This window comes from Octopus sinensis, linkage group LG11, assembly GCF_006345805.1.
Source record: "Octopus sinensis linkage group LG11, ASM634580v1, whole genome shotgun sequence".
In the NCBI taxonomy this organism is placed as follows: Eukaryota; Metazoa; Mollusca; class Cephalopoda; order Octopoda; family Octopodidae; genus Octopus; species Octopus sinensis.
The window spans coordinates 14,909,898-14,935,179 of NC_043007.1; the positions used below are offsets into that span (position 1 = coordinate 14,909,898).

Here is a 25,282-nt window from a genome sequence, read left to right on the forward strand (position 1 = left end):
TTATTTTTACCTATGGAGACTCATAGCCATTTGATGTTTTTAAAAATTCTATTATATCTTAACAATTAAATAGTATTAAAAATTGTATTTTTAAAAAATGTTAAAATATTTTGTGTTTTGTAGAAATATAACCAGTTCATGACACATAAACTTTAGCAACAAAATCTTTTATTGGCCCCCAAAGGCCATACAGATCCTAGTTGAAAACCATTGGGCTAGATTAAAAAACTACTAAGCTAGCAATAAGTCAGTACAAGGCAGACAAAGGACACCCAAGGTATGGAACAAAAGAGCTACAATTCAAGCAGCAAGCTTCTACATGGTTGTTTGACTTGCTGAAGTTAACAACCAAACCCATCCTTAAATCACATCGAATTGGTTTTAAAGCTTAAAACCGGAAGAGCACATCAATACAGTACCTGATGCATAAGTTTTGAAAAAAATGACAGGATGGTCATATCTAGAACACTTTGATCAAGGCTGACTTGGTGCTAAACAACAAAAACAGCTGTCGTATTTCCAATGAGATAAATACTAGACAAGAACAAATAATTATCTCTACAGTTGTCAACATGGGAAAATCTTTAAACAAGCCTATGCCAGCTTGTAACAACAAAGACACCTAAAAATCAATTAGTGATAGTATGGTACTATTGAGAAGGCCTCAAGAAGGTGAGGTGGCTGAGCTCCTTTTGAGCATAGGGCCTCATGGAGGTAAAGTGGCCGAGTTCCTTTTGAGTGTTAGGCCTCACAGAAGCAATGACCAAGGCACTGGGTATTATGTTGTGCTTGAGAAGACCCATCAAGCTGAGGAAAATTGTAGTCATGGCAGATACCGGTGTCACACAAATGGCACATAAAAGCATCCATTACACTCTTGGAGTGGTTGGCATTAGGAAGGGCATTCAGCCATAGAAAACCATCAGACTGGAGCGTGGTGCAGCCTTCCAGTATGCCAGCCTAGTCAAACCATCCAACCCATGCCAGCATGGACAATGGACATTAAATGATGATGATGATAATGATGATGTGGTACATTTTACTAAACCATACTCATAGGTGATGTGAGTGACTACAGTTTGGTAATCATACTCACTCAAACACCATCATCATCATAGGCGCAGGAGTGGCTGTGTGGTAAGTAGCTTGCTTACCAACCACATGGTTCTGGCTTCAGTCCCACTGTGTGGTACCTTAGGCAAGTGTCTTCTACTGTAGCCTCGGGCCGACAAAAGCTTTGTGAGTGGATTTGGTAGATGGAAACGGAAAGAAGCCCGTCGTTTATATGTATATATATATATGATTTGGTAGACGGAAACTGAAAGAAGCCCATCGTATATATATATATATATATATATATGTGTATGTGTGTGTGTGTGTGTGTATGTTTGTGTGTCTTTATTTGTCCCCCCAACATCGCTTGATAACTGATACTGGTGTTTATGTCCCTGGTAACTTAGCGGTTCGGCAAAATAGAACGATAGAATAAGTACTAGGCTTCCAAAGAATAAGTCCTGGGGTCGATTTGCTCGACTAAAGGCAGTGCTCTAGCATGGCCACAATCAAATGACTGAAACAAGTAAAAGAATAAAAGAATAAATAGTTTCACAATAATGATACTCTTTTACTTGTTTCAGTCATTTGACTGTAGCCATGCTGGAGCACCGCCTTTAGTCGAGCAAATGACTGAAACAAGTAAAAGAGTAAAAGAGTATCATTATTGTGAAACTATTCCACTCATGCCAGTATGGAAGATGAACATTAAACAATGACAGTTCAGTAGAATCTGACAAGCCAAAGGACTGCATTGAACTCCGATATCTGCATTGGCATTATTTCTGTGGTTGGAAACCCTTCCTAATGCCAACCACTTTACAGGCAGTAAAATCATATGGAGTAGACACGGACAAACTGCAACCCATAGAATTTTCTGAACGGGGCACACCCAATGAAAGATTAACCTTAAATTTTTTTAGCAGTGCTGGTCAGAGCCGTGACTCATGTGGGCCACTTCTTGAAAAAGTCGCTCATGCCTAACAAAGAGTGTCTTTGTTAGTTTGTAGTTGTTTTTCTTGGGTGGGTGAGACTGTGAAGGCTAAGATAGTTTGTAAGAGTGAATGTCATGCAGAAAATTAATAATAATAATAATAATAACAATAATAATAGTCGTCGTCGTCATCATCATCTTGGTTTAACGTCCGCTTTCCATGCTAGCATGCGTTGGACGATTTGACTGAGGGCTGGCGAACCAGATGGCTGCACCAGGCTCCAATCTTGATCTGGCAGAGTTTCTACAGCTGGATGCCCTTCCTAACGCCAACCACTCCGAGAGTGTGGTGGGTGCTTTTACGTGCCACGGCACGAGGGTCAGTCAGGCGGTTCTGGCAAAGGCCATGCTCAAGTGGTGTTTTTTATGTGCCACCTGCACAGGAGCCAGACAGGGGGGCACTGGCAACGACCTCACTCAGATGATTTTTCACATGCGAGTAAGGCGGCACTGGTAATGATCACACTTGAATGGTGCTTTTTACATGCCACCGGCACGGAAGCCAGTTAGCTGCTCTGGCAACGATCACACTCGGATGATGCTCTTAGCGCTCCACCAGCACGGATGCCAGTCATTGAATTTGATTTCGATTTCACTTGCCTCAACAGGTCTTCGCAAGCAGAGTTTAGTGTCCAATGAAGGAAAGGTATGTATAAGTGGGCTGGTTTCACCCGTGGCATAGGCCACGAGGTTATGGTCGATGTGAAATCTATAAGAGATCTGAAATACCAGGGTTCATTTTCAGCAGCCCTTCTATTTATTAGTTAGGACTGCATTGAACTCTGATATCTGCATTGGCATTATTTCTGTGGTTGGAAACCCTTCCTAATGCCAACCACTTTACAGGCAGTAAACACGGATAAACTGCAACCCATAGGATTTTCTGAATGGGGCACACCCAATGAAAGATTAACCTTAAATTTTTTTTTTCCTTTTTATGTAATTACTGACCGATTTATTTTTATTTTTTGATCTACCAACTTGCCTAAATCAGCCAAGCTGCCAAAGGGCTTAATCTGATTTTTTAATGCAATTTCTGAAAAAAATTATTTTAGTAATCTTATTGTAATCCATAAAAAATTATTTGATGTAATTTGGATTAATAAATTTATTTATTTATCTAATCATTTTGTGGTAGCACACCTGTTTCTATCTTTCTCTCTCCGGCCAGGTAACCTCCTCTACAGCAAGACACCTGTATCTGTCTCACTATAACCTTTACATCATCACTTCCTCCAATGCCTCTTCTCCTCTTAAGAGTTTTTTGTCTCACAAGTACTTGGTGACCCTGTCAGTGCAGGTGCACTTAAAAGCACCAAGTCCACTCTGCTGTAAAAATCCTGCCAAAACAGTCACAGAAGTCTGGTGCAGGTTTTGGCCTGGCCGGCTCTTGTGAAACCATTCCACCCATGCCAGCATGGAAGGTGGACATTAAACAATGAGGATGATGATGATACCATATGAGCGTGATCATTGACAGAGCAGCTAACCGGCTTCCATGCCAGTGGCACGTAAAAGGGCACCATTTGAGCGTGATCGTTACCAAAGTCGCCTTACTGGCACCTGTGCTGGTGGCATATATAAAAGGATTCGAGCGAGGTCGTTGCCAATACCGCTTGACCGGCCCCTGTGCCGGTGGCATGTAAAAGCACCCACTACACTCTCGGAGTGTTTGGCGTTAGGAAGGGCATCCAGCTGTAGAAACTTTGCCAGATCAAGACTGGAGCCTGGTGCAGCCATCTGGTTCGCCAGCCCTTAGTCAAAATCGTCCAACCCATGCTAGCATGGAAAGCGGACGTTAAACGATGATGATGAAACGTTTATATACAGATAATTTTGATAATCTATTTAGAGTTGTAGCAGAATCTGTTAGAGAACTGCAGTAAAGTTGTAAATCAAAAGGAAAAGAGTACAGTACAAAAGTCAACCTGGCAAAGAGCCTAAGTCCTAATTAATTCTTTATTCTTTTAATTTAGCAAGGTAGCGAGGTGGCAGAATTGATAAATGCATCGGACAGAATGCTTAGTGGCATTTCTTCTGGCTCTTTGGAAGTCATCTTTGCATTTCATCTTTTCAGGGTAAAAATGAAGTACTCATCTAGTATTGGGAATGATTTTTCCCTCCCCCTCTCTCTCTCTCTGTTTAAGAAATCAGTTGTGTTCAGACCTGGAGAGGGCTGGGTTCTGCCATGTTTATAATTGTCTATGGTATGTTGTATGCCCTAACCATGCCTCTACAACAGCATCAGGAGTTGAGAGCTGAAGGAAGGAAAGGCAGGCTGTTTGAAGACAGCTATTATGTCACCTCTTGACATGTGGTTTCTCAGTAGAAGTGTGATCATGCCTGGATACTCAGTGTTGAAGAATTGTGGAGGATGAAGAGAAATCATCATCATCATCATCGTTTAATGTTCGCTTTCCATGTTGGCATGGGTTGGACGATTTGACTGAGGTCTGGCAAACCAGATGGCTGCACCAGGCTCCAATCTGATCTGGCAGAGTTTCTACAACTGGATACCCTTCCTAACGCCAACCACTCCGAGAGTGTAGTAGGTGCTTTTACGTGCTACCGGCACGAGCGCCAGTCAGGCGGTACTGGCAATGGCCACACTCAAATGGTGCTTTTTATGTGCCACCTGCACAGGAGCCAGTCTAGTGGCACTGGCAACGACCTTGCTTGAATGTTTTTTCACATGTCACCAGCACAAGTGCTAGTAAGGCGATGCAGGTAATGATCACGCTCGAATGGTGTTTTTAATGTGCCATCGGCTCGAAGGCCAGCTTGTTGCTCTGGTAATGATTTCACTCGTATGGTACTCTTAGCGCTCCACTAGCATGGATGTCAGTCATCGAATTTGATTTTGAAAAATTCAACACCTTCTGAGATTAGTGGGGAAGAAAGAGATATGAAGGTCCAGATACCCTTGTTTGAATGCTTGTAACAGTATGGAATTGTGATGTCAAACTGGGTGACAGATTGTGTCACCCTTTCAACAACAACCACACTCTATCCAACAGGTTCACATAAAAATATTATCCATCTTCTCAATTTGGTCAGTCCGAAGTGATGGGAGTAGAAGACATTTGTTGATGGCCTTACCCAGGGAGATAGAATCCAGAATTGTACCACTGGAAACCAAACTTCTTAACTACAACACCATACCTGAATTTGCATGTATCTAGATGGAAATTTCCAAGTCCTCATGGACATCAAATGCTGATGATAATGATAATGAAATATTTACATGGTAATTATACTTGTAGGTTTTTAAGGGCTGAGATGGTTGGGTTACAACAGTTTTGGGATTGCTTATTCAAACTGACTTATTTGACACTAGACGTTTTAACATTGCTCTCATTACCTCTCCACCCCTCTCTATTTATGTTAGAATGTGTGAAGGCACGTGGCTTAGTGGTTGAGGTTTTTGACACATGATCATAAAGTCCTGAGTTCGATTCCCAGTGGCACAGTGTATCTTTGAGCAAGACACTTCATTTCGTGTTGCTCCAGTCCACTCAGCCGGCGAAAATGAGTTTTACCTGTAATTCAAGTTTTACCAGCATCGTCACATTGTATCAACCTGAATCTCCCTGAGAATTATGTTAAGGGTATGCATGTCTGTGGGGTACTCAGCCACTTGCACATTAAATATCATGAACAGGCTGTTTTGTTGATCGGATCAACTGGAACTCTAGTTATTGTAACTGAAGGAGTGCCAGTAATGTTAGTATATATATGTGTGTGTGTGTTGTGTGTGTGTGTGTGTGTGTATATATATACACACACACACAGTAACCCCTCGCCTTCCCGTGGTTCACCTATCACACACTCAGTAAATCGCGGATTTTTATGGCTAAAATATGTAAATTTATATCGCAGACTCCTCTGGGTTTCTGCGGCCAATAGGTATTTATATTTTCTTAGATTTTAATTATTTCTGTGGGAGGTTTTGGAACGTAACACATGCGATAATTGAGGGATTACTATGTGTATCATCATCATCATCATTTAGCGTCCGCTTTCCATGCTAGCATGGGTCGGACGGTTTAACTGGGGTCTGTGAAGCCAAAAGGCTGCACCAGGCCCAGTCTGATCTGGCAGTCTTTCTACGGCTGGATGCCCTTCCTAACGCCAACCACTCCGTGAGTGTAGTGGGTGCTTTTTACGTGCCACCCATACAGGTGTCAGACGGAGCTGGCAAACGGCCACGGACGGATGGTGATTTTTACGTGCCACCGGCACGGGGCCAGGCGAGGCTGGCAACGGCCACGAACGGATGGTGCTTTTTACGTGCCACCTGCACAGGTGCCAGACGGAGCTGGCAAACGGCCATGGACGGATGGTGCTTTTTACGTGCCACTGGCACGGGGCCAGGCGAGGCTGGCAATGGCCACGAATGGATGGTGCTTTTTACGTGACACCGGCACGAGGCCAGTCGGGGCGGCGCTGGCAATGGCCACGAACGGATGGTGCTTTTTCGTGGCCGTTGCCAGCCTCGCCTGTATGTATGTATGTGTATATATATATATATATATATATATATATATATCGTTTTGGGATTTGGTTTGCAAGATTCTTTATATGAGTTCATGTGTTGAAGCATATTCTGTTGTGTCTGGGGAGAGTCATTTTCTTTTCGTGCCTTATAATTAAGATTTTCATGACTATTGAAAAGGTTGCAAGATGCAACGAAAATTTTAGGAAAATAAAAATAAGAAATAAGTGGAAATTTTACTGGTGAGTGTGTTAAATTATAAGGCATAAAATGAAAATGACTCTCCCCAGACACAACAGTATATATATATATATACATATATATACACACACACACATATCTGTGTGCGTGTGTGCCTCTGAGCCAAAATGTTCTGTTGCCAAAACAGGTTGGCTAACCATTCAGCCGTGCCCGATTGTCTCATTCCAGGGTTTTGATTAGGAAAACTGTTGTGTGTTGTGTAACAATTTTACAAATGAATCTCTTTTGAGAAATTGAAGTTGTATCTACTTATTAAGAGTTAGACAGGGAACTTTATTTCAGTTAAGGACACAATAGCTTAAGTGGAATTTGAACCTGTGAGTCAACCAATGTTAGCATAAATGAAACTGAATGGCAATACATATGAAAAAAAAACAAAGAAATACCCCAATTGTTTTAGTTCTTGATTTTCACATATATTTCCAATGATGATGTCATAATGACAATTCTTTCTAATTGAAGAATTGTAATTAGTTGAATATAGACATTATATTGTGTTTGCATGTATATTACAGAATTACAAGTAACATTTCTATGTGGAGCTATTTTAGCTTCTAATTTATTTCTCTTTTCAGCCAAAAAAAAGGCTCAAAAACAAAGAAGGCTATTTTACACACAAACACACATACACACTTCATCTCCGCTCTTGAGCGAATCGACTTTTTCGTTTTCCACATGAAACGGAAAATAAGGCTGGAGGAGAAGAAATGCCTGTCGCAAAGTGTGTTTCGTAAAAGATGGAAGTATATAGCAAGTATGTTGCGAGTGAAAGAACCTGTTTGAACGAGAATATAAAAAAAGGAGAAAGCAAAGTCTTCAGTGTGAGTATGTGGTTTGTGGGGTCAACCGCGTCCTCCGCTTCATTTTTTGTTAATCACTCATTCTCATTTAATTGTATATATTTTAATTGTTTGTTTATTCATACGTTTGGTCTCATTAGATACCCTGACCCCAATGTTTATTTTGTCAGTCCTCATATCGTCCCCTCTTTTTCTCAACCTTATGGTGAATAAAGAAATACTCTCTCACTCTCTTTCCCTCTCTCTCTTTTATTTGTTTCACTCACTGGACTGTGTCCATACAAAGGTATTGCTTTGAGGAGTTTTAGTCGACCAAACCAACCTCAGTATTTATCTTTAAGACTGGTTCTAATTCTATCAGGCTCCGTTTGTTGCGCTGCAAAGTTACAGGGGTGTAAAAACAAACCAACACCAACTGCCAAGCAGTGACACATAAAAACAGACGAAATGCTGATCGGCATTTTATCTGGTGCAGTATTGATTCTGCCAGCTAGCTGCCTTGAGATTCACCAAGAAAAAAGATGCCTTCTAATCGATCTATCAATACCAACAGATGACAATGTTTCTCTAAAAGAAATGGAGAAACTTCCAAAATACAAAGATCTGGAAATGATCTTATAACTCAGATGAGGAGCCTTAAAACAGGAACAATTCTTATAATAGTAGGCGCATTAGGTATGATGGAAAAACATTCTGACAAATACATAACCAAAATACCAGGACTTACAAGTGTATATAACATACAGAAAGTAGCACTACTAGGTACCGCATACATCCTATGTAAAGCACTTTCAATACAATGAAGATAAGAACACTGCAACAAACCACAGCACATACCCAAGGCACACAGAGCTGCAACCAGTAATGCAGTGAATGCATGTGATAAAAATAAGATTACTGAATAATAATAATAATAATAATAATAATAATAATGATGATGATGATGATGATGATAATAAATTTCAAATTTTTCCACAAGTGCAGCAATTTGGGGGGAGGGGATAAGTCAATAACATCGACCCCCCAGTGTTTAACTGATACTTATTTTATTGACCCCAAAAAAGATGAAAGGTAAAGTTGACCTTGGCGGAATTTGAACTCAGAATGTACCAATGGGTGAAATACCACTAAGCTATGCCTTTTGTCCAGTGCACTAACGATTCTACCAGCTCATTACCTTACTACTACTACTACTACTACTACTACTAATAATAATAATAATAATATGCCCTGCTGCAGTACGAGGCAGTGGCTCTCATGGCTTGTGATCTTAACTGATTGGAAGTGTTATCATGTACATTGTTTTGTCTTGGTATAAAAAGATGGGCTACGGCAAATATTCTGCTCCATACCACAGATTTGCTTGTCAGTTGTTTGACCGTAACCAGTTGAGCATGTCCCTTGGTGGCTGACGATATGTGCATCTCTGACCACGAGCAGAAGTAGTGGGGGAGCATCATAGCCATGTGTTGAGAGGGTATCGTTGGGGTTTGAATAATTCACCTCTGGAAACATGGGTGTTTCTTTCAACATCCTTAAACAATCCTTATTCAGGGACCCTTTGAGTGAGATGGGCTACTCAAGCAGAAGAAAATTCTAACTGGGCCCCACCTGCAAGGTCATGTGCTGTTTATCTTGATATGAGATCAGCACATATGGTTGTGATGCATGTGCCTGGTGTACTCTTATCAGACGGGTAGTCATGATGGCTATACTGGGTTTTGTATATTTTAACCCAGTGTCACTTTGATTGCATGCACTGCTCTCTCACTCAATAATAATAATAATAATCTCTTATATGACAACAATTCCAGGCAGCGACCTGAATAATAATAATAATAATAATAATAAAAATAATAATAATAATAACATCGAAAAATACCTTAGGAATAAGAACCCAGGTTTGAAATTTCCCCAAGACACCTGATGAAGGCTGGAGGGTATATCAGCTGAAACGTTGTGTTAACAACAAACAAGACAAGGACAAATATCTGTCAAATGTAAATAATGTACATAATTCCTCATCTCTTTAATGTAGAACTGTATTAAATAAGTACCAGTTGAGCATTGGGGGGTCAATGTAATCAACTTATTTGCACCCCTAAAATTGTTGGCCTTATGCCAAAATTTTAAATCAATATCTAAATATGTTTAGCAGGTGAGGTGGAAGAATCATTGGCACACTGCACGAAATGCTTAGCGGTATTTCATCTGTCTTTATGATCCAAGTTCAAATTTTACTGAGGTTGACTTTACCTTTCATCCTTTTGAGGAGGGGGGGCGTGGGTCGATAAAGTAAGTACCAGTTGAGCACTGGGGGTCGATATAGTCACCTTAGCCCTTCCTTCCCCACCAAAACTGGTGGCCTTGTGCCAAAATTCGAAACTTTTGATAATTAAGATTAATGTTATGGACACAGGGTGCACAAGACAAACCCCAGTAGAAAAACAATCATCATCATCATCATCACTTAACGTTGGACAGTTTGACAGGAGCTGACCAGTTGAAGGGCTGTTCAGGGTCCCTGTCTGTTTTGACATGGTTTCTATAGCTGGATGCCCTTCCTATACATACAAGCACACTACACACATACACAAGTATACACAAAAATATATAACACACACACATATATGTATACACACATGCTCATATGCATATATATATACAATATATCTGCATGCAGTACTTCTAGAAGTCAAGTTTCATCCTGGTGGATGGGCTTTCATAAAAAACCTCATATTACCAGATATCCTGGTCCTTTGTCATTTTCTCTGTGAGGGTCAAGGTCATGCATACATTCATACATACATATATATATATATATATATTATGGAGATGTACTTGCATAGCAAGTGACCTGATCTGAAATCGTGTGCTGGAACGAAAACAATGGTAGCATGGAAGGTGTTTATAAGCCATTCAAGAAACACACAAAAACCGTTAGATTCACCTCAACATTCAAATTCAATTTGAAGGATTAAGGGTCATATTGTGCTGCCATCTTGCTACTGTTGTTGTTTAGCCCCAGGTCAGACTGATCAGCAACCCTATGGTCAAATATTTTCCATGAATGATCCTGTCTACATTCTTGATCTTTCATCAGATAGAGTACATCAAGGACTACCTTATGTAACACTTGTTTTTTTTAAGAGATCAGGGGGTTTAATTTGATGGAAATTTCAGCTGCTATTTTGCGCCTGTTGATTGACCACCAAGAGACTCTTTTGCTTATTGTTCCCCCGTCCCACTACTGGACCTCGCTGAAGTCAAAATAGGGGCCTCATTAAAAAAAACAAAACAAAAACAATAATGATAGCAACAACTACAGTATCATGACACAAAAAAGGATTAAGAGATTTAATAGCAGTATTTAAAGAGAATACTGAATGTGTGTGTGTGTGTGTGTGTTTGTGTGTGTGTGTATCCATGTGTGTTTTACCAATGATAACAATTAGGTAATGAGTAAGAAAAACTATGACCTTGAACACGACCTACGACACACAGCCGCCACCACCATTAGTACTACTACTACTACCACCACCATTACTACTATTACTACTACTACTACTACCACCATTAGTACTACTACCACCACCATTACTACTACTACTACCATTACTACTACTACTACTACTACTACTACTACTACCATTACTACTACTACTACAACTACTACTACTACTACTACTACTACAACTACTACTACTACTACTACTACTACTACTACTACTACCACCACATTATTAAAGTCTAAAAGCTGCGAATTATCAGGCAGGGATATAATTCAGTAAAATGATATCTATAACTCGCATAGGAAAAACACATTTTGCCGCTGCTGCTGCTGCTGCCATACCACTGCCACCGCCACCACCACCACCACCACCACAACCACTACCACCACTATACTGTCATACCAACCACAACAACAGAACATAAGCTTTAGCATGTTTATTGTCAGATAATGTGCAATGCGCGTATAATTGATTTTATTCAATAGTCTTTTGGTGGAGCAGTTGAGTGTTCCCAGATATAGCCTTTTTAAATTCTTCCTTGTCTGGTGAGGGGGGCGGCGAGGCGCGTTGGCGGGAACAGCTAGGAGTGGTGAAGGCAGTTGAAGTTCACTTATGTGTGTGTGGGGGTGGAGAGAGAGAGATTTCTGGGGAAAAACATGGGCAATGTTTATCCTCTTGACACCAATCTGCTCGAAACCATCCCTGGTTCTTATACTACAACAAGCCTCTTTTGCTTTAAAATCGTCCAACTTCAAGCCTTCGATCAAAATTTCATGCTAATTCATGTTCTCAATGGCTACTTGCTTCTACTTGCAATGGCATTCACCTGCAGTGGGTCGACTCAGCTCTGACCAACAAGTTCACCACGACCTTCACAACTGCTGACCACATTCGGCAGTTCCTTATTTCTTTATTGCCCACAAGGGGCTAAACATAGAGGGGACAAACAAGGACAGACAAATGGATTAAGTCGACTACACCGACCCCAGTGCGTAACTGGTACTTATCTAATCGACCCCGAAAGGATGAAAGGCAAAGTCGACCTCGGCAGAATTTGAACTCAGAACATAATGGCAGACGAAATACCTATTTCTTTACTACCCACAAGGGGCTAAACACAGAGGGGACAAACAAGGACAGACAAACGGATTAAGTCGACTACACCGACCCCAGTACATAACTGGTACTTATCTAATCGACCCCGAAAGGATGAAAGGCAAAGTCGACCTCGGCAGAATTTGAACTCAGAACATAATGGCAGACGAAATACCTATTTCTTTACTACCCACAAGGGGCTAAACACAGAGGGAACAAACAAGGATAGACAAACGGAGTAAGTCAATTATATCGACCCCAGTGCATAACTGGTACTTATTTAATCAACCCTGAAAGGATGAAAGGCAAAGTTGACCTCGGCGGAATTTGAACTCAGAACGTAACGGTAGATGAAATACGGCTGCGCATTTCGCCCAGCGTGCTAACGTGTCTGCCAGCTCGCCGCCTTAATTCGACAGTTGGTCATAGTCAAGGCTGCAATGAATATCCATGCCTGGTTCTGCTGCAGAAAACCATAGATGTGAGGGCCTGGATGTGCTTCCACATCCACCTTTATCATTGCCAGCCACATCTCCAGTTGTCCTCCAGCTAGTTTGCATGTACCGGAAAGGGGACCAGGGTTGACCACTTTGTGAATGAATTTCCCCAGAGGACAGAATATGGCCAAGCCACCTTGGACATCTTCTGAGTAGAGCTTGATGCAGCAGCTTTGTCATATTTTAGGATTCAAAATGAAGTCCAATGGGCAAACAGGGAGAATTTGACAAAAGCTGTCGTGGTCAATGAACTCTACACCGAACAAGTTCTCAATTATTGCTTAATAATGTTTGTTATTTTACTCTTTTACTTGTTTCAGTCATTTGACTGTGGCCCTGCTGGAGCACTGCCTTTAAGTCGAGTAAATCGACCTGAGGACTTATTCTTTGTAAGCCTAGTACTTATTCTATCGGTCTATTTTGCTGAACCACTAAGTGACGGAGACGTAAACACACCAGTATCGGTTGTCAAGCAATGTTGGGGGGACAAACACAGACACACAAACATATACACACACACACTTACTCTCTTTTTTTTTTCTAATTTTGGCACAAGGCCAGCAATTTTGAGGGGAGGAAGAAGCTGATTACATTAACCCCAGTGATTGACTGGTACTTAATTTACTGACCCTGAAAGGATGAAAGGTAAAGTTGACCTCGGCAAGATTTGAACTCAGAAAGAGCTGGAATGAATGCTGCTAAGTATTTTGTCTAGCACAGTAATGGTTCTGTCACCTAGGCAAAGGACCATCTCAGGGAACAGAAATGGTTAATTATATCAACACTAGTGTCTGACTGGAACTTATTTCAGCAGCACTGGAGGGATGAATGGTCGAGTTGACCTTGGTGGGATGACAACACGGAATGTAAAAGGATGCAATTAAAATTTGCAAGCCAGTTTGTCTGTAGTACTACTACCATTCCTATAATAATTCTTTCTACTCTAGGAACAAATGCCTGAAATTTGGGGAAAGGGATTAACCTGATTACATCAACCCCAGTGCATAACTGATACTTATTCAATCAACACAGAATGGATGAACAGCAAAATCAACCATTGCAGAATTTGAACTCAGAATGCAGCAACAGGTGAAATATCGCTAAACATTTTGTCCATTCCTATAATAATGATAATAATAATAATAATAATAAATGCCCTGATGCAGTATCAAGCAATGGCTCTCATGGCTTGTGATCTTAACTGATTGGAAGCGTTATCAAGTACATCTTTTGTCTTGGTATAAAAGATGGGCTACAGCAAATCATCTGCTCAATACCACAGATTTGCTTGTCAGTTGTTTGACCTTAACCAGTTGACCATGTCCCTTAGTGGCTGACGATATGTGCATCTCTGACCACGAGCAGAGGTAATGGGGAAGCATCATAGCCGTGTGTTGAAAGGAATTCTTGGAAGTTTGGATAATTCACCTTTAGAAGCATGAGTGTTTTGTTTAACATCCATAAACAACCCTTATTCAGGGACTTTTTGAGTGGGGTGGGCTACTTGACCCGAAGAAAATTCTAACTGGACGAGATCACCATATCGCACACATATGGTTGTGATGCATGTGCCTGGTATACCCTTATAAGATAGGTAATCATGATGGGTATATTGGGCTTTGTATATTTTACCTCAGTGACACTTTGATGGCATGCACTGCTCTCTCACTTAATAATAATAATAATAATAATAATGATAATGCTTTCTACTGAAGGCACAAGGCCTTGAAATTTTTGGGGAAGGGGACTAGTCGATTACATCGACCCCCAGTGTTTCACTGGTACTTAATGTATTGACCCTGAAAGGATGAAATGCAAAGTTGACCTCAGCGTAATTTGAACTCAGAATGTAATGGCAGACGACATACCTATTTCTTTACTACCCACAAGGGGTTAAACACAGAGAGGAGAAACAAGGACAGACAAACGGATTAAGTTGATTATATCGACCCCAGTGTGTAACTGGTACTTAATTTATCGACCCTGAAAGGATGAAAGGCAAAGTCGACCTCGGCGGAATTTGAACTCAGAACGTAACAGCAGACGAAATATGGCTACGTATTTCGCCCGGCGTGCTAACGTTTCTGCCAGCTCGCCGCCTTAATAATAACAATAATGATAATTTCTACTATAGGCTAAAGGCCTGAAAGTTTAGGGGAGTAGGCTAGTCGATTCTATTGACCCCAAAAATAATAATGATTATTTCTACCAGAGGCTTCATCATCAATCAAAATACACCCCTCAGGACTAACAAAATAAAAACCATGTTCAAAGAAGGACACATGTTAGTTAGTTAGTTAGTTAATTTTTTGGCTCAAAAAACAAAAAGCAAGGCCATGTAGGGGGACATGGAGTTATGTACAGGGTGGTGTTCATGTAAAGAGTTCAGGCCATTTGTGGTCAAGGGAGACTTTGAACCGAGCGGTCGTCAGCATCTTCACTATCTCGTCTGGCAGCTTATTCCACAGATCTGCAACCCGGACGGAGAAAGCCCCTCTCCTTCGATTGAGATGAAATCGTCGCAGATAGAGCTTTTCGGAGTGACCCCGCAGCCGACGCTCTGGAGCAGGAGTGAAGAACAGCTCTTTCGAGAGGTTACACTTTCCGCTTATGATGTTGTGAGCAAGAATGAGATCACCACGGCGTCGTTGTTTTTCTAGAGAATAAAGGTCAAGCGTCTTCAGCCTTTCTTCATAAGACAAATGCTTGAAACCAAGAACCATGCGGATAGCCAGCTTCTGGACTCTTTCGAGATGCTGTATGTCTTTGAGGAGATAAGGAGAAGAGGCTTGAATCCCGTACTCCAATATGGGTCTCACCAGCGTGACATAGAGCGGTAGGAATATGGCTGCTGTGAGCATTCCGAATGACCGTAGAATCAAAAACAGAACTCCGAGTGCTTTGTTGGCAGCATGGACACACTGGGCTGAAGGCGAAAAGAGCAGCAATTTCGGGGGTGGGGACTAGTTGATTACATTGACCCCAATGTTCAACTGGTACTTATTTTATTGACTTCCAAAGGATGAAAGGCAAAGTCGACCATGACAGAATTTGAAATCAAAGTGTAGCGACAGGCAAAATACCACAAAACATTTCGTCCAGTGTGCTAACAATTCTGCCAGCTCACCGCCTTAAGAGAATGCTTTATAATAACATCACAATACATGACATACCATAACAAAACAAGGGTCCAAATAATCGGGTTCTAATTTATGCTGGTAAAAATCATTTTTTAATAAACCCAGGGAACACAACTGAAAAAGCATTTAATTAAAATTGCCGCCTGTGTACCATACCAAATGTACATACACTGTTAGAGAAAATTTCTTCATAGACACATTAAGTTAAAAACATGATGAAAGACTTGAGGTATTTCGTGTTGCAAGACAGTGTTTGAGAGAGAATTGTGACGTGGTAGGAGAGAAATGTGTTCGCAAGGATGACGGTTCACTTGCGTTGAATGAGGATGCAAAGAGAGAGGCTTGGAGACGCCACTATGAAAGGTTGCTGAATGAGGAAAATGAATGGGATAAAGAGAGTCTGCCGAATGTCGACCCAACAGAGGGACCAGCAATCCGAGTTAACAGTTCCTTAGTAGTTAAGGCAATTACAAGCATGAAAACAGGGAAAGCCCCAGGCCCATCAGGAATTACTGCAGAAATGCTCAAAATATCTGGTAGTGTCGGCTATAGCCTAGTCACCCGTATAGTTAACCAGGTGATACACGAAGGAGTCATACCCAATGACAGGTGTAGCAGCATAATAGTCAACTGCTACAAAGGTAAAGGTGACGCCCTAGATACAAATAACTACAGGGGTATCAAGCTGCTGGATCAGGTAATGAAGGTTACGGAGAGGGTTATAGCCCAATTAATTAGAGAGTTAGCTTAGATGAGATGCAGTTTGGGTTCGTGCCAGGGAAAAGTACTACTGATGCTATATTCCTGGTAAGACAGCTGCAGGAGAAATACCTAGCCAAAGATAAGCCCCTGTACCTGGCTTTTGTTGACATGGAGAAAGCCTTTGACAGGGTCCCCCGATCCCTTATCTGGTGGTCAATGAGGAAACTAGGGATAGATGAATGGTTAGTGAGAGCTGTGCGAGCCATGTACAGGGACGCTGCTAGTAAGGTGAGGGTTGGCAACATGTACACAGAAGAATTCAAAGTAGAGGTTGGGGTCCACTAGGGTTCAGTACTCAGCCCCCTCCTATTTATCATAGTCTTCCAGGCAATTACGGAGGAATTCAAGACAGGTTGCCCCTGGGAGCTCCTCTATGCTGACGACCTTGCTCTAATTGCGGAGTCACTATCAGAACTGCAGGAGAAGTTCCAGGTGTGGAAGGAGGGTTTAGAATCGAGGGGCCTTAGAGTCAACCTAGCTAAAACCAAAGTACTAATAAGTAGGAAGGGAGACAATCCACAAATGTCTTCAGGAAGATGGCCCTGCTCGATCTGTAGAAAAGGTGTAGGTAGAAACTCTATAAGATGTACCCAGTGTAAGCTATGGACACATAAGAGGTGCAGCAATGTCAAAGGAAGGCTAACTGGGAAGATAGTCTTTGTATGTGGCAGATGCTTGGGAGCATTAAACTCTGAAATCTGCAGAAAACAACTTCCGTCACTTTCCAGGGGGAAAAACTAGAAGTAGTTGATAGCTTCCGTTATCTAGGTGACCAAGTCAGTAGTGGGGGTGGGTGTGCTGAAAGTGTAACGGCTAGAGTAAGAATAGCCTGGGCAAAGTTTAGGGAGCTCTTACCTTTGCTGGTGACTAAAGGCCTCTCGCTCAGAGTAAAAGGCAGACTGTATGATGCATGTGTACGAACAGCCATGCTACATGGCAGCGAAACATGGGCCGTGACTGCTGAGGACATGCGTAAGCGCGCGAGAAATGAAGCCAGTATGCTCCGATGGATGTGTAATGTCAGTGTGCATATTCGACAGAGCGTTAGTACCTTGAGAGAAATGTTGGACCTAAGAAGCATCAGTTGGGGTGTGCAAGAGAGACGATTGCGCTGGTATGGTCATGTGGCGAGAATGGATGAAGATAGGTGTGTGAAAAAGTGCCAATACCTAGCAGTGGAAGGAACCCGTGGAAGAGGTAGACCCAGGAAAACTTGGGATGAGGTGGTGAAGCACGACCTTCGAACTTTAGGTCTCACTGAGGAAATGACCAGCGACCGAGACCTTTGGAAATATGCTGTGCGTGAAAAGACCAGGCAGGACAAGTGAGTCCAGCCCACTTATGCATGCCTTTCCTCCCTTGGACACACAAAGACCTGTTGAGGCAAGCGAAGTCGATATCGAACCTCATCCGACGACAGGCACCTATGCCAACCCCCCTTTGCTTGCGAAGACCTGTGGGGGCAAGTGAAATCGGAATCGGAATTGAACCAATCCTATGACTGGCACCCGGCAGATGCCAGGACCCCTGGACTGGAGATACGTAAAAAGCACTATCCGAATCGTGGCCATTGCCAGCGCCGCCTCGACTGACTTCCGTGTCGGTGGCACGTAAAAAGCACCATCCGAATCGTGGCCGAAGCCAGTGCCGCCTCGACTGGCTTCTGTGCAGGTGGCACGTAAAATGCACCAATCCGACCGTGGCCGATGCCAGCCTTGCCTGGCACCGGTGCAGGTGGCACGTAAAAAGCACCCACTACACTCACGGAGTGGTTGGCGTTAGGAAGGGCATCCAGCTGTAGAAACATTGCCAGATAAGACCGGAGCCTGGTGCAGCCTTCTGGCTTCCCAGATCCCCGGTCGAGAACCATCCAACCCATGCTAGCATGGAGAACGGCCGTTAAACGATGATGATGATGATATATATATATATATATATTGTGTTTTTAACTTTATATATATATATATATATATATATGTGACTGCGAAGACCCAAGAAATGTGAGTTCATGGCTGTTTCCTGTACCAGCTTCACATAGCAGCCCAGCCCATCCAAAGTACCTTGGATCGCAGGACGGCCTGCTGTGCTTACCTTGGATCGTAGGGAAATCTGCTGTGCTTGAGGAGACCTATTGAGTCAAGTACATCAACATCAAAATAAAATTCAAAATTAAAACCCAAACCCTAACCCTAAAACCCCAAATTAAAATTTATGAGCAATAAATTGGTTATACTTCTGAAATATACAAAATATTTTAGTTTTTCTAATACAATTCCTAATAATATTTAGTAAAAAAAAATACAGTAAGATTTTTCTTATGTACATTGAATTACTATAGAGGTCCAGTAGAGTAAAGTGTGAATCAACAGGGTCCTTAGGCCAAAAATAGTTGAGAATTACAGAGCTAATCTATCCACTGTCCTTTGGCCGATTCAAAACAGAAGGTGAGTTCAAATCATGCCAAAGCAAACTTTAACTTTCATTCTTTCAGGGACAATAAAAAAGTACAGTAAAAAGAGTTGATTCTTCTCTCTCCCTCTCTCTGTTTGGAAGAAACTGGTTGAGTTCAGAACTGATGAGGGACGAGCTCCACCAAGTTTAAAGTGCCAAAACATGCTGTATGCCACAAGCATGCTTCATCCCTCTGACTCCATTGGGATTGAGGGCCCAAGGGAAGGATGGAAGGACACTTCTCTCTAGAATTTGAAATACTCAATTAATTGACTGCATCAAAGCTGGATACCCAGTGTTGGCCAAAATATTATATATATATATATATTAATCAGTCACTATACAAGACTATACGAACACAAATTAGTGATAGAAAGCTGGGGGGATGGGTGGGTATTTAGAGCGACCCAATTGTCTATCAAATTCAATCATCTCATTGGACAGTTCCCATCAGCACTGATAACAGAGTGTTACTGATAACAGAACAGACATTGTACTTAAAGACGAGTAAACAAAATACACTATCCATAAGAGTTCTTTGTCAAATGCCAATAAAATAGAGGGCTGAAAATCTGTGTAAGAACAAAAGGACTTACCATTGGAGATACAGTTGATACAAATGATGAAAACCTAAATAATTACAGCTGTTATAGAAATGTTTGAGAAGTCTGAACCAAGAGCAAAGGTCAGTTTGCAAAATTTGCTTAGGGGACCCCGCCAAAGTATATACAGGGTATCCTCAAAGTCTGGGTACATGGAGTAAATAAAATCATAACATAAACAATTAAATATAAGAAATAATAATTTCTTAAAGTATGTGCTAATCCCCATGTACCCAGACTTTGTGGACACCCTGTACAACCAAGGTGCAAGAATGGCTGGGTACTTAAGAAATTTACTTCACAACCAAGCAGTTTCACATTTGGTCCCACTATGTGGAATCTTGGGCAAGTGTCTTCTACTATATCTTTGAGTTGACCAATACCTTGGGTATGGCTGTAGCCAATCCTAAGCAGAATATGAATAAGATACATGAGGGATACTGTCTTGGTATCCCTAAGGTCAACACGAATACAATACATGAGGACACTGTTTTGGTACATACCAACATCTAGACCAGTGCTTTTCAATATTTTTGCTGGAGCAGAACCCCAAGAAAACATTTCACTGGCTCGAGGAACCCCTGTGCAATAATTTAATTGTCTTCTGCACACATATCTGCACAGGAGAATTAAAAATTACTGTCGATTTTAGCATTTTTGTAACTTCTTGCGGAACCCCTGAACTGTACTGGCGGAACCCTGGTTGAAAACCACTGATCTAGACGAATGCCTTGTGTATGGCTGTAACCAATCCTAAGCAGAACATGAATAAGATACATGAGGGACACTGTCTTGGTACGTGCCTTGTGTATGGCTGTAACCAATCCTAAGGTCAACACGAATACAATACATGAGGACACTGTTTTGGTACATACCAACTGATTTTTCTATTCGTTCGTTCATCGTTTAACATCTGCTTTCCATGCTAGCATGGGTTGGACGATTGACTGAGGGCTGGTGAACCAGATGGCTGCACCAGGCTTCAATCTTGATCTGGCAGAGTTTCTACAGCTGGATGCCCTTCCTAACGCCAACCACTTCGAGAGTGTAGTGGGTGCTTTTACATGCCACCGGCACGGGGCCAGTCAGGTGGTACTGACAACGAATTCGCTCGAATCTTTTACACATGCCACCGGCACAGGTACCAGTAAGGCAATGCTAACAAGCAACCAATGTAACCAATGCAACCAATGTAACCAATTGGTTGCATCACAAGCAACCAATGTATAACAGTAACTCTGAAGAAAAAAAAAAGAAGAAACTGGTATAGATAAATGTGTTTCTTTATTAGTCCTGTAACAAAAAATCTATCCCATACAAACCAACCTCTTTGGTGCTTGTGGTATGATAAAATGTACACAGTTTAAGCTGTGGAGTGGTTGATGATAAGAAGGGCATAAAACCACAAAAATCATACCAGGATACTTTACATACATATAGGCGCAGGAGTGGCTGTGTGGTAAGTAGCTTGCTTACCAACCACATGGTTCCGGGTTTAGTCCCACTGTGTGGCACCTTGGGCAAGTGTCTTCCACTACAGCCTCGGGCCGACTGAAGCATTGTGAGTGGTTTTGGTAGACGGAAACTGAAAGAAGCCTGTCGTATATATGTATATGTGTGTGTTTGTGTGTCTGTGTTTGTCCCCCCACCATCGTTTGACAACCGATGCTGGTGTGTTTACGTCCCCGTAACTTAGCGGTTCAGCAAAAGAGACCGATAGAATAAGTACTAGGCTTACAAAGAATAAGCTCTGGGGTCGATTTGCTCAACTAAAGGCTTGCTTATTGCTTGCTTAGCCTTTTTTTAATATAGCAGTTTGGCAAAAGAGACCAATAGACTAAGTACTAGGTTTACAAAGAATAACTCCTGGGGGCGATTTGCTCAATGAAAGGTGGTGCTCCAGCATGGCCACAGTCAAATGACTGAAACAAGTAAAAAGAGTATACATAACGAAAAAGCTTGCTGGTTTTCTTTGTTGTTGGGTATGGGTCCTCAATGGTGTTGGACCACGACAAGAGCATAGAAAAACATTTAATGAAACTGAAAAAAGGGACAGGTGAGAATAACTGTTTCTAATTTAAGTGCAGGGCCAATAATTTTGAAGGGGAGGGGATGTCAGATGATATCATCAACCCCAGGACTTGTCTGGCACAACTGTGCCGGTAAAAAGCACCCACTACACTCACGGAGTGGTTGGCGTTAGGAAGGGCATCCATCTGTAGAAACACTGCCAGATCAGACTGGAGCCTGGTGCACCCCTCTGGCTTCCCAGACCCTGGTCGAACCGTCCAGCCCATACTAGCATGGAAAACGGACGTTAAACGATGATGATGATGATCTTAGAAGGATGAGAGGCTATGTTGACTTTGATGGGATTTGATCTCTGAATGTGGAGTCAGAGCAAATACCACAAATCATTTTGACAGATTCTAATGATGCTGTCAGTCCACAGCCCTAGAACAGATTAAAAATAATAATGATAATTGTTGTTTAGCCCCAGGTCAACCAAGACTAGGTAAACCTATGGTCAAAAAGCATTCCACTCCCAACCATCCCATCTTTTTAATGTACAGTGTATTCAGGATTACATTTTCCAGTGTTTCCTCTAGTTTTTGTTTCTTTTAAAGACAGTAGGGTTTGATTTGAGGGGAATTTGGTTGCTATTTCAAGAATGTCATACAACTGAGTACAGTGCCCTTCATTGGTTTGACAGGAACCGGTTGTTGTTTAGCTCCAGGTCAATCATGATTGAAAAGACTTATAATCAAAGGCTTCTCAAACCATGTTGTTGTTATTGGCATCCTTTTGTCTCGGGAGACAATGGAGTTGTGCATAAACTAATGCAGCCTGGTTCTTACATTTCATGTCCTCTCCAGTTTTGCGCAGATCTAAGAAAATCCTGGGTAGCCCAATCATCAAGATTCTTCTCTCAACCTTGCTGACGTAGTCCAAAGGAGTGCAGAGCATTACGTTTGGCACCAAATTGGTTGCAGGAGCTGCCGGAAGAGTGTGGAGTTGAACACTAAACTGCCTACAGGGCTCCACTCCAGATTCCTTTGAAGGTTGTCTCCTTTCCATAACCCTAGATAGGATCCCATACCAGGTACTGTCAGCCGGAGCCAGCTGAGTCCCGGACTCGTGTCAGGCAGGGTCATCACTCCCTGAAGTAGTGAAGAAAATCACAACCCACTACCATAACCATTCCATTATCCAATGTGCCTTCCGTTTTTAAGCTAATAGGGTATCATTTGGGGGGAATGAAGCTGTTATTTCCAGGTGGTCAAATGACTGGCCATAATGACCAAAGGGTACAGGTTTTCAAGGCAGTGAGCATAGTCAATTGAATCTTTCACAGTGAACAGATAGTCATTTTATCAACCTCGTAAAGGTAAAGTTGAACTAAAGAGCGGGGGCAGGGATTTGAACACAGTGATAATATTTATTTCCACTCTAGGCACAAGGCCTTGAAAATTTTTTGAGGGAGGGGATGTGCCAATTATATCGAGCCCAGAGTGTAACTGGTACTTATTTCATCAATTCCGAAAGGATGAAAGGCAAAGTCGACCTCGGCAGAAGTTGAACTCAGAACGTAGCAGCAGACGAAATACCTATTTCTTTACTACCAACAAGGGGCTAAACACAGAGAGGACAAACAAGGACAGACAAATGAATTAAGTCGATTACATCGATCCCAGTGTGTAACTGGTACTTATTTAATTGACCCCAAAAGGATGAAAGACAAAGTCGACCTTGGCGGAATTTGAACTCAGAGCGTAGATGCAGACGAAATACTGCTAAGCATTTTGCCTGGCATGCTAATGATTCTGCCAGCTTGTCTTACACAGTGATAATAATGATTCCCAACAGATAGACAAAAGGTGACAAATTATGGGACAAGAGTGGTCAGTGTTTAGGTGTGGTTGGATCCATGTAAATTAAGCGAGAGAGGACAGTCTGTTATATCAACCCTAGTACTTATCGTATTAATTCATCAAGCTCTGAAATGGTTTTTAAACAAAGGAACAACCCACACAGACTTGGGGAGGGTTTGAAGGTAGAACAGGCGATTATATCAACAGCAGTACTTGATTGGGACATACTTTATTGATCTCAAAAGGATGAATTGCTGGGTCAAGCTCAGCCAGATAAACTTGGAACATGTGATGCTACTAAATTGTTAAATACTATAAGGTATTTGGTTCAAAAGGCGGCGGGCTGGCAGAAACGTTAGCACGCCGGACGAAATGCTTAGCAGTATTTTGTCTGTCGGTACGTTCTGAGTTCAAATTCTGCCGAGGTCGACTTTGCTTTTCATCCTTTCGAGGTCGATTAAATAAGTACCAGTTACGCACTGGGGTCGACATAATCGACTTAATCCCTTTGTCTGTCCTTGTTTGTCCCCTCTATGTTTAGTTCCTTGTGGGTAGTAAAGAAATAGGTATTTCGTCTGCCCCTACGTTCTGAGTTCAAATTCCACCGAGGTCGACTTTGCCTTTCATCCTTTCGGGGTCGATTAAATAAGTACCAGTTACGCACTGGGGTCGATATAATCGACTTAATCCGTTTGTCTGTCCTTGTTTGTCCTTTCTGTGTTTAGCCCCTCGTGAGTAGTAAAGAAATAGGTATTTGGTTCAAAACTCTATCAATCCACATGAATAGCAATCACTAACATAACAGAAGGTCAGAAATTTGAAGGAGTAGGGGTTAATCAATAAATCGACCCAAGTATTTCAACTCTGGAAGACTGCAATGTTGACCTCGGTGGAATTTGAACTCACCACTTAAAGAGCCACAACTAAATACCGCATGGCATTTCTCCAACGCTCTAACGATTCTGCCAATAACAATAACAACAACAATAAAATTAATGGAAGTAGAAATAAAAATATTTACTCACCTCACAGCGTAACCTCTCCAGGCAACGTTTCTTTCTGTTGAACATGAAGACGAGGCCAACATTGGTACCAAGACATATGTATTCCCCGCTTGCAGCTATACAGGTCAACAACAGTTCACACTCGTTAAACATCCCTTTAAGGGCCTTCGAGGGAATAAGTCCTAGTAGTCCAGTCATAGGTTCATGTTCACGCAACTCCGGGTTCTCGTACAACAAAGTGGAGGCTACCGACGTGGTGGTGGTCGTTCGAGTAAGTCCAATCGAAGACCCACCCGAGTGTGCTGCGTGGCTGTAAGGGTAACTCGACGCCGCCGCAACCGTCCCCACGGACGACGACGAAGCTGATCTACAGCGAGACTGATACAACAATGATGATGACGATGATGATGATAATGATGGTGGTGATGATGATAGGGGTGGTGACGATGACATCTGTACACTCGTCAATGGGTAGTTGTGGTGAAGGTTGTAGTGGTGGTCAGTAGATTGACCTTCCATAGAGCCAGTCGCAGTCGATGAAGGACTGATCGCTATTGTTCTCGTGGGTATGGGTATTGTTGCTGTTGCTGTAGTCGTCCAGCATTTTTCTTGACTCGATCCTCCTTGATCGTCCATCGCTAGGGGCTGCCAAACATCCCCTAAACGATCCATACTGTCGCAGACTGCACCAGTTCCGGCAGGATGGCTGCCGTCTTTACTGTGCGATGCCATTTCACGAGAAAA

General features: G+C 42.1%; 1 protein-coding gene across 4 annotated transcripts in view; it reads right to left on the reverse strand.

The window, feature by feature from the left end:
- Positions 1–25,282, reverse strand: part of LOC115216966 (tectonin beta-propeller repeat-containing protein 2-like) — a 62,433-nt gene that overhangs the window by 35,714 nt on the left and 1,437 nt on the right. For all 4 annotated transcript variants that reach the window (XR_005001163.1, XM_029786439.2, XM_036507101.1 and 1 more), the window contains exon 1: positions 24,560–25,282. This exon is cut by the window's right edge. Coding sequence is in view for 3 of the 4 variants with exons in the window: in XM_029786439.2 (XP_029642299.1) it covers positions 24,560–25,270 (711 nt within the window). In the remaining variant the exon portion in view is untranslated. The remainder of the gene's footprint in view (positions 1–24,559) is intronic.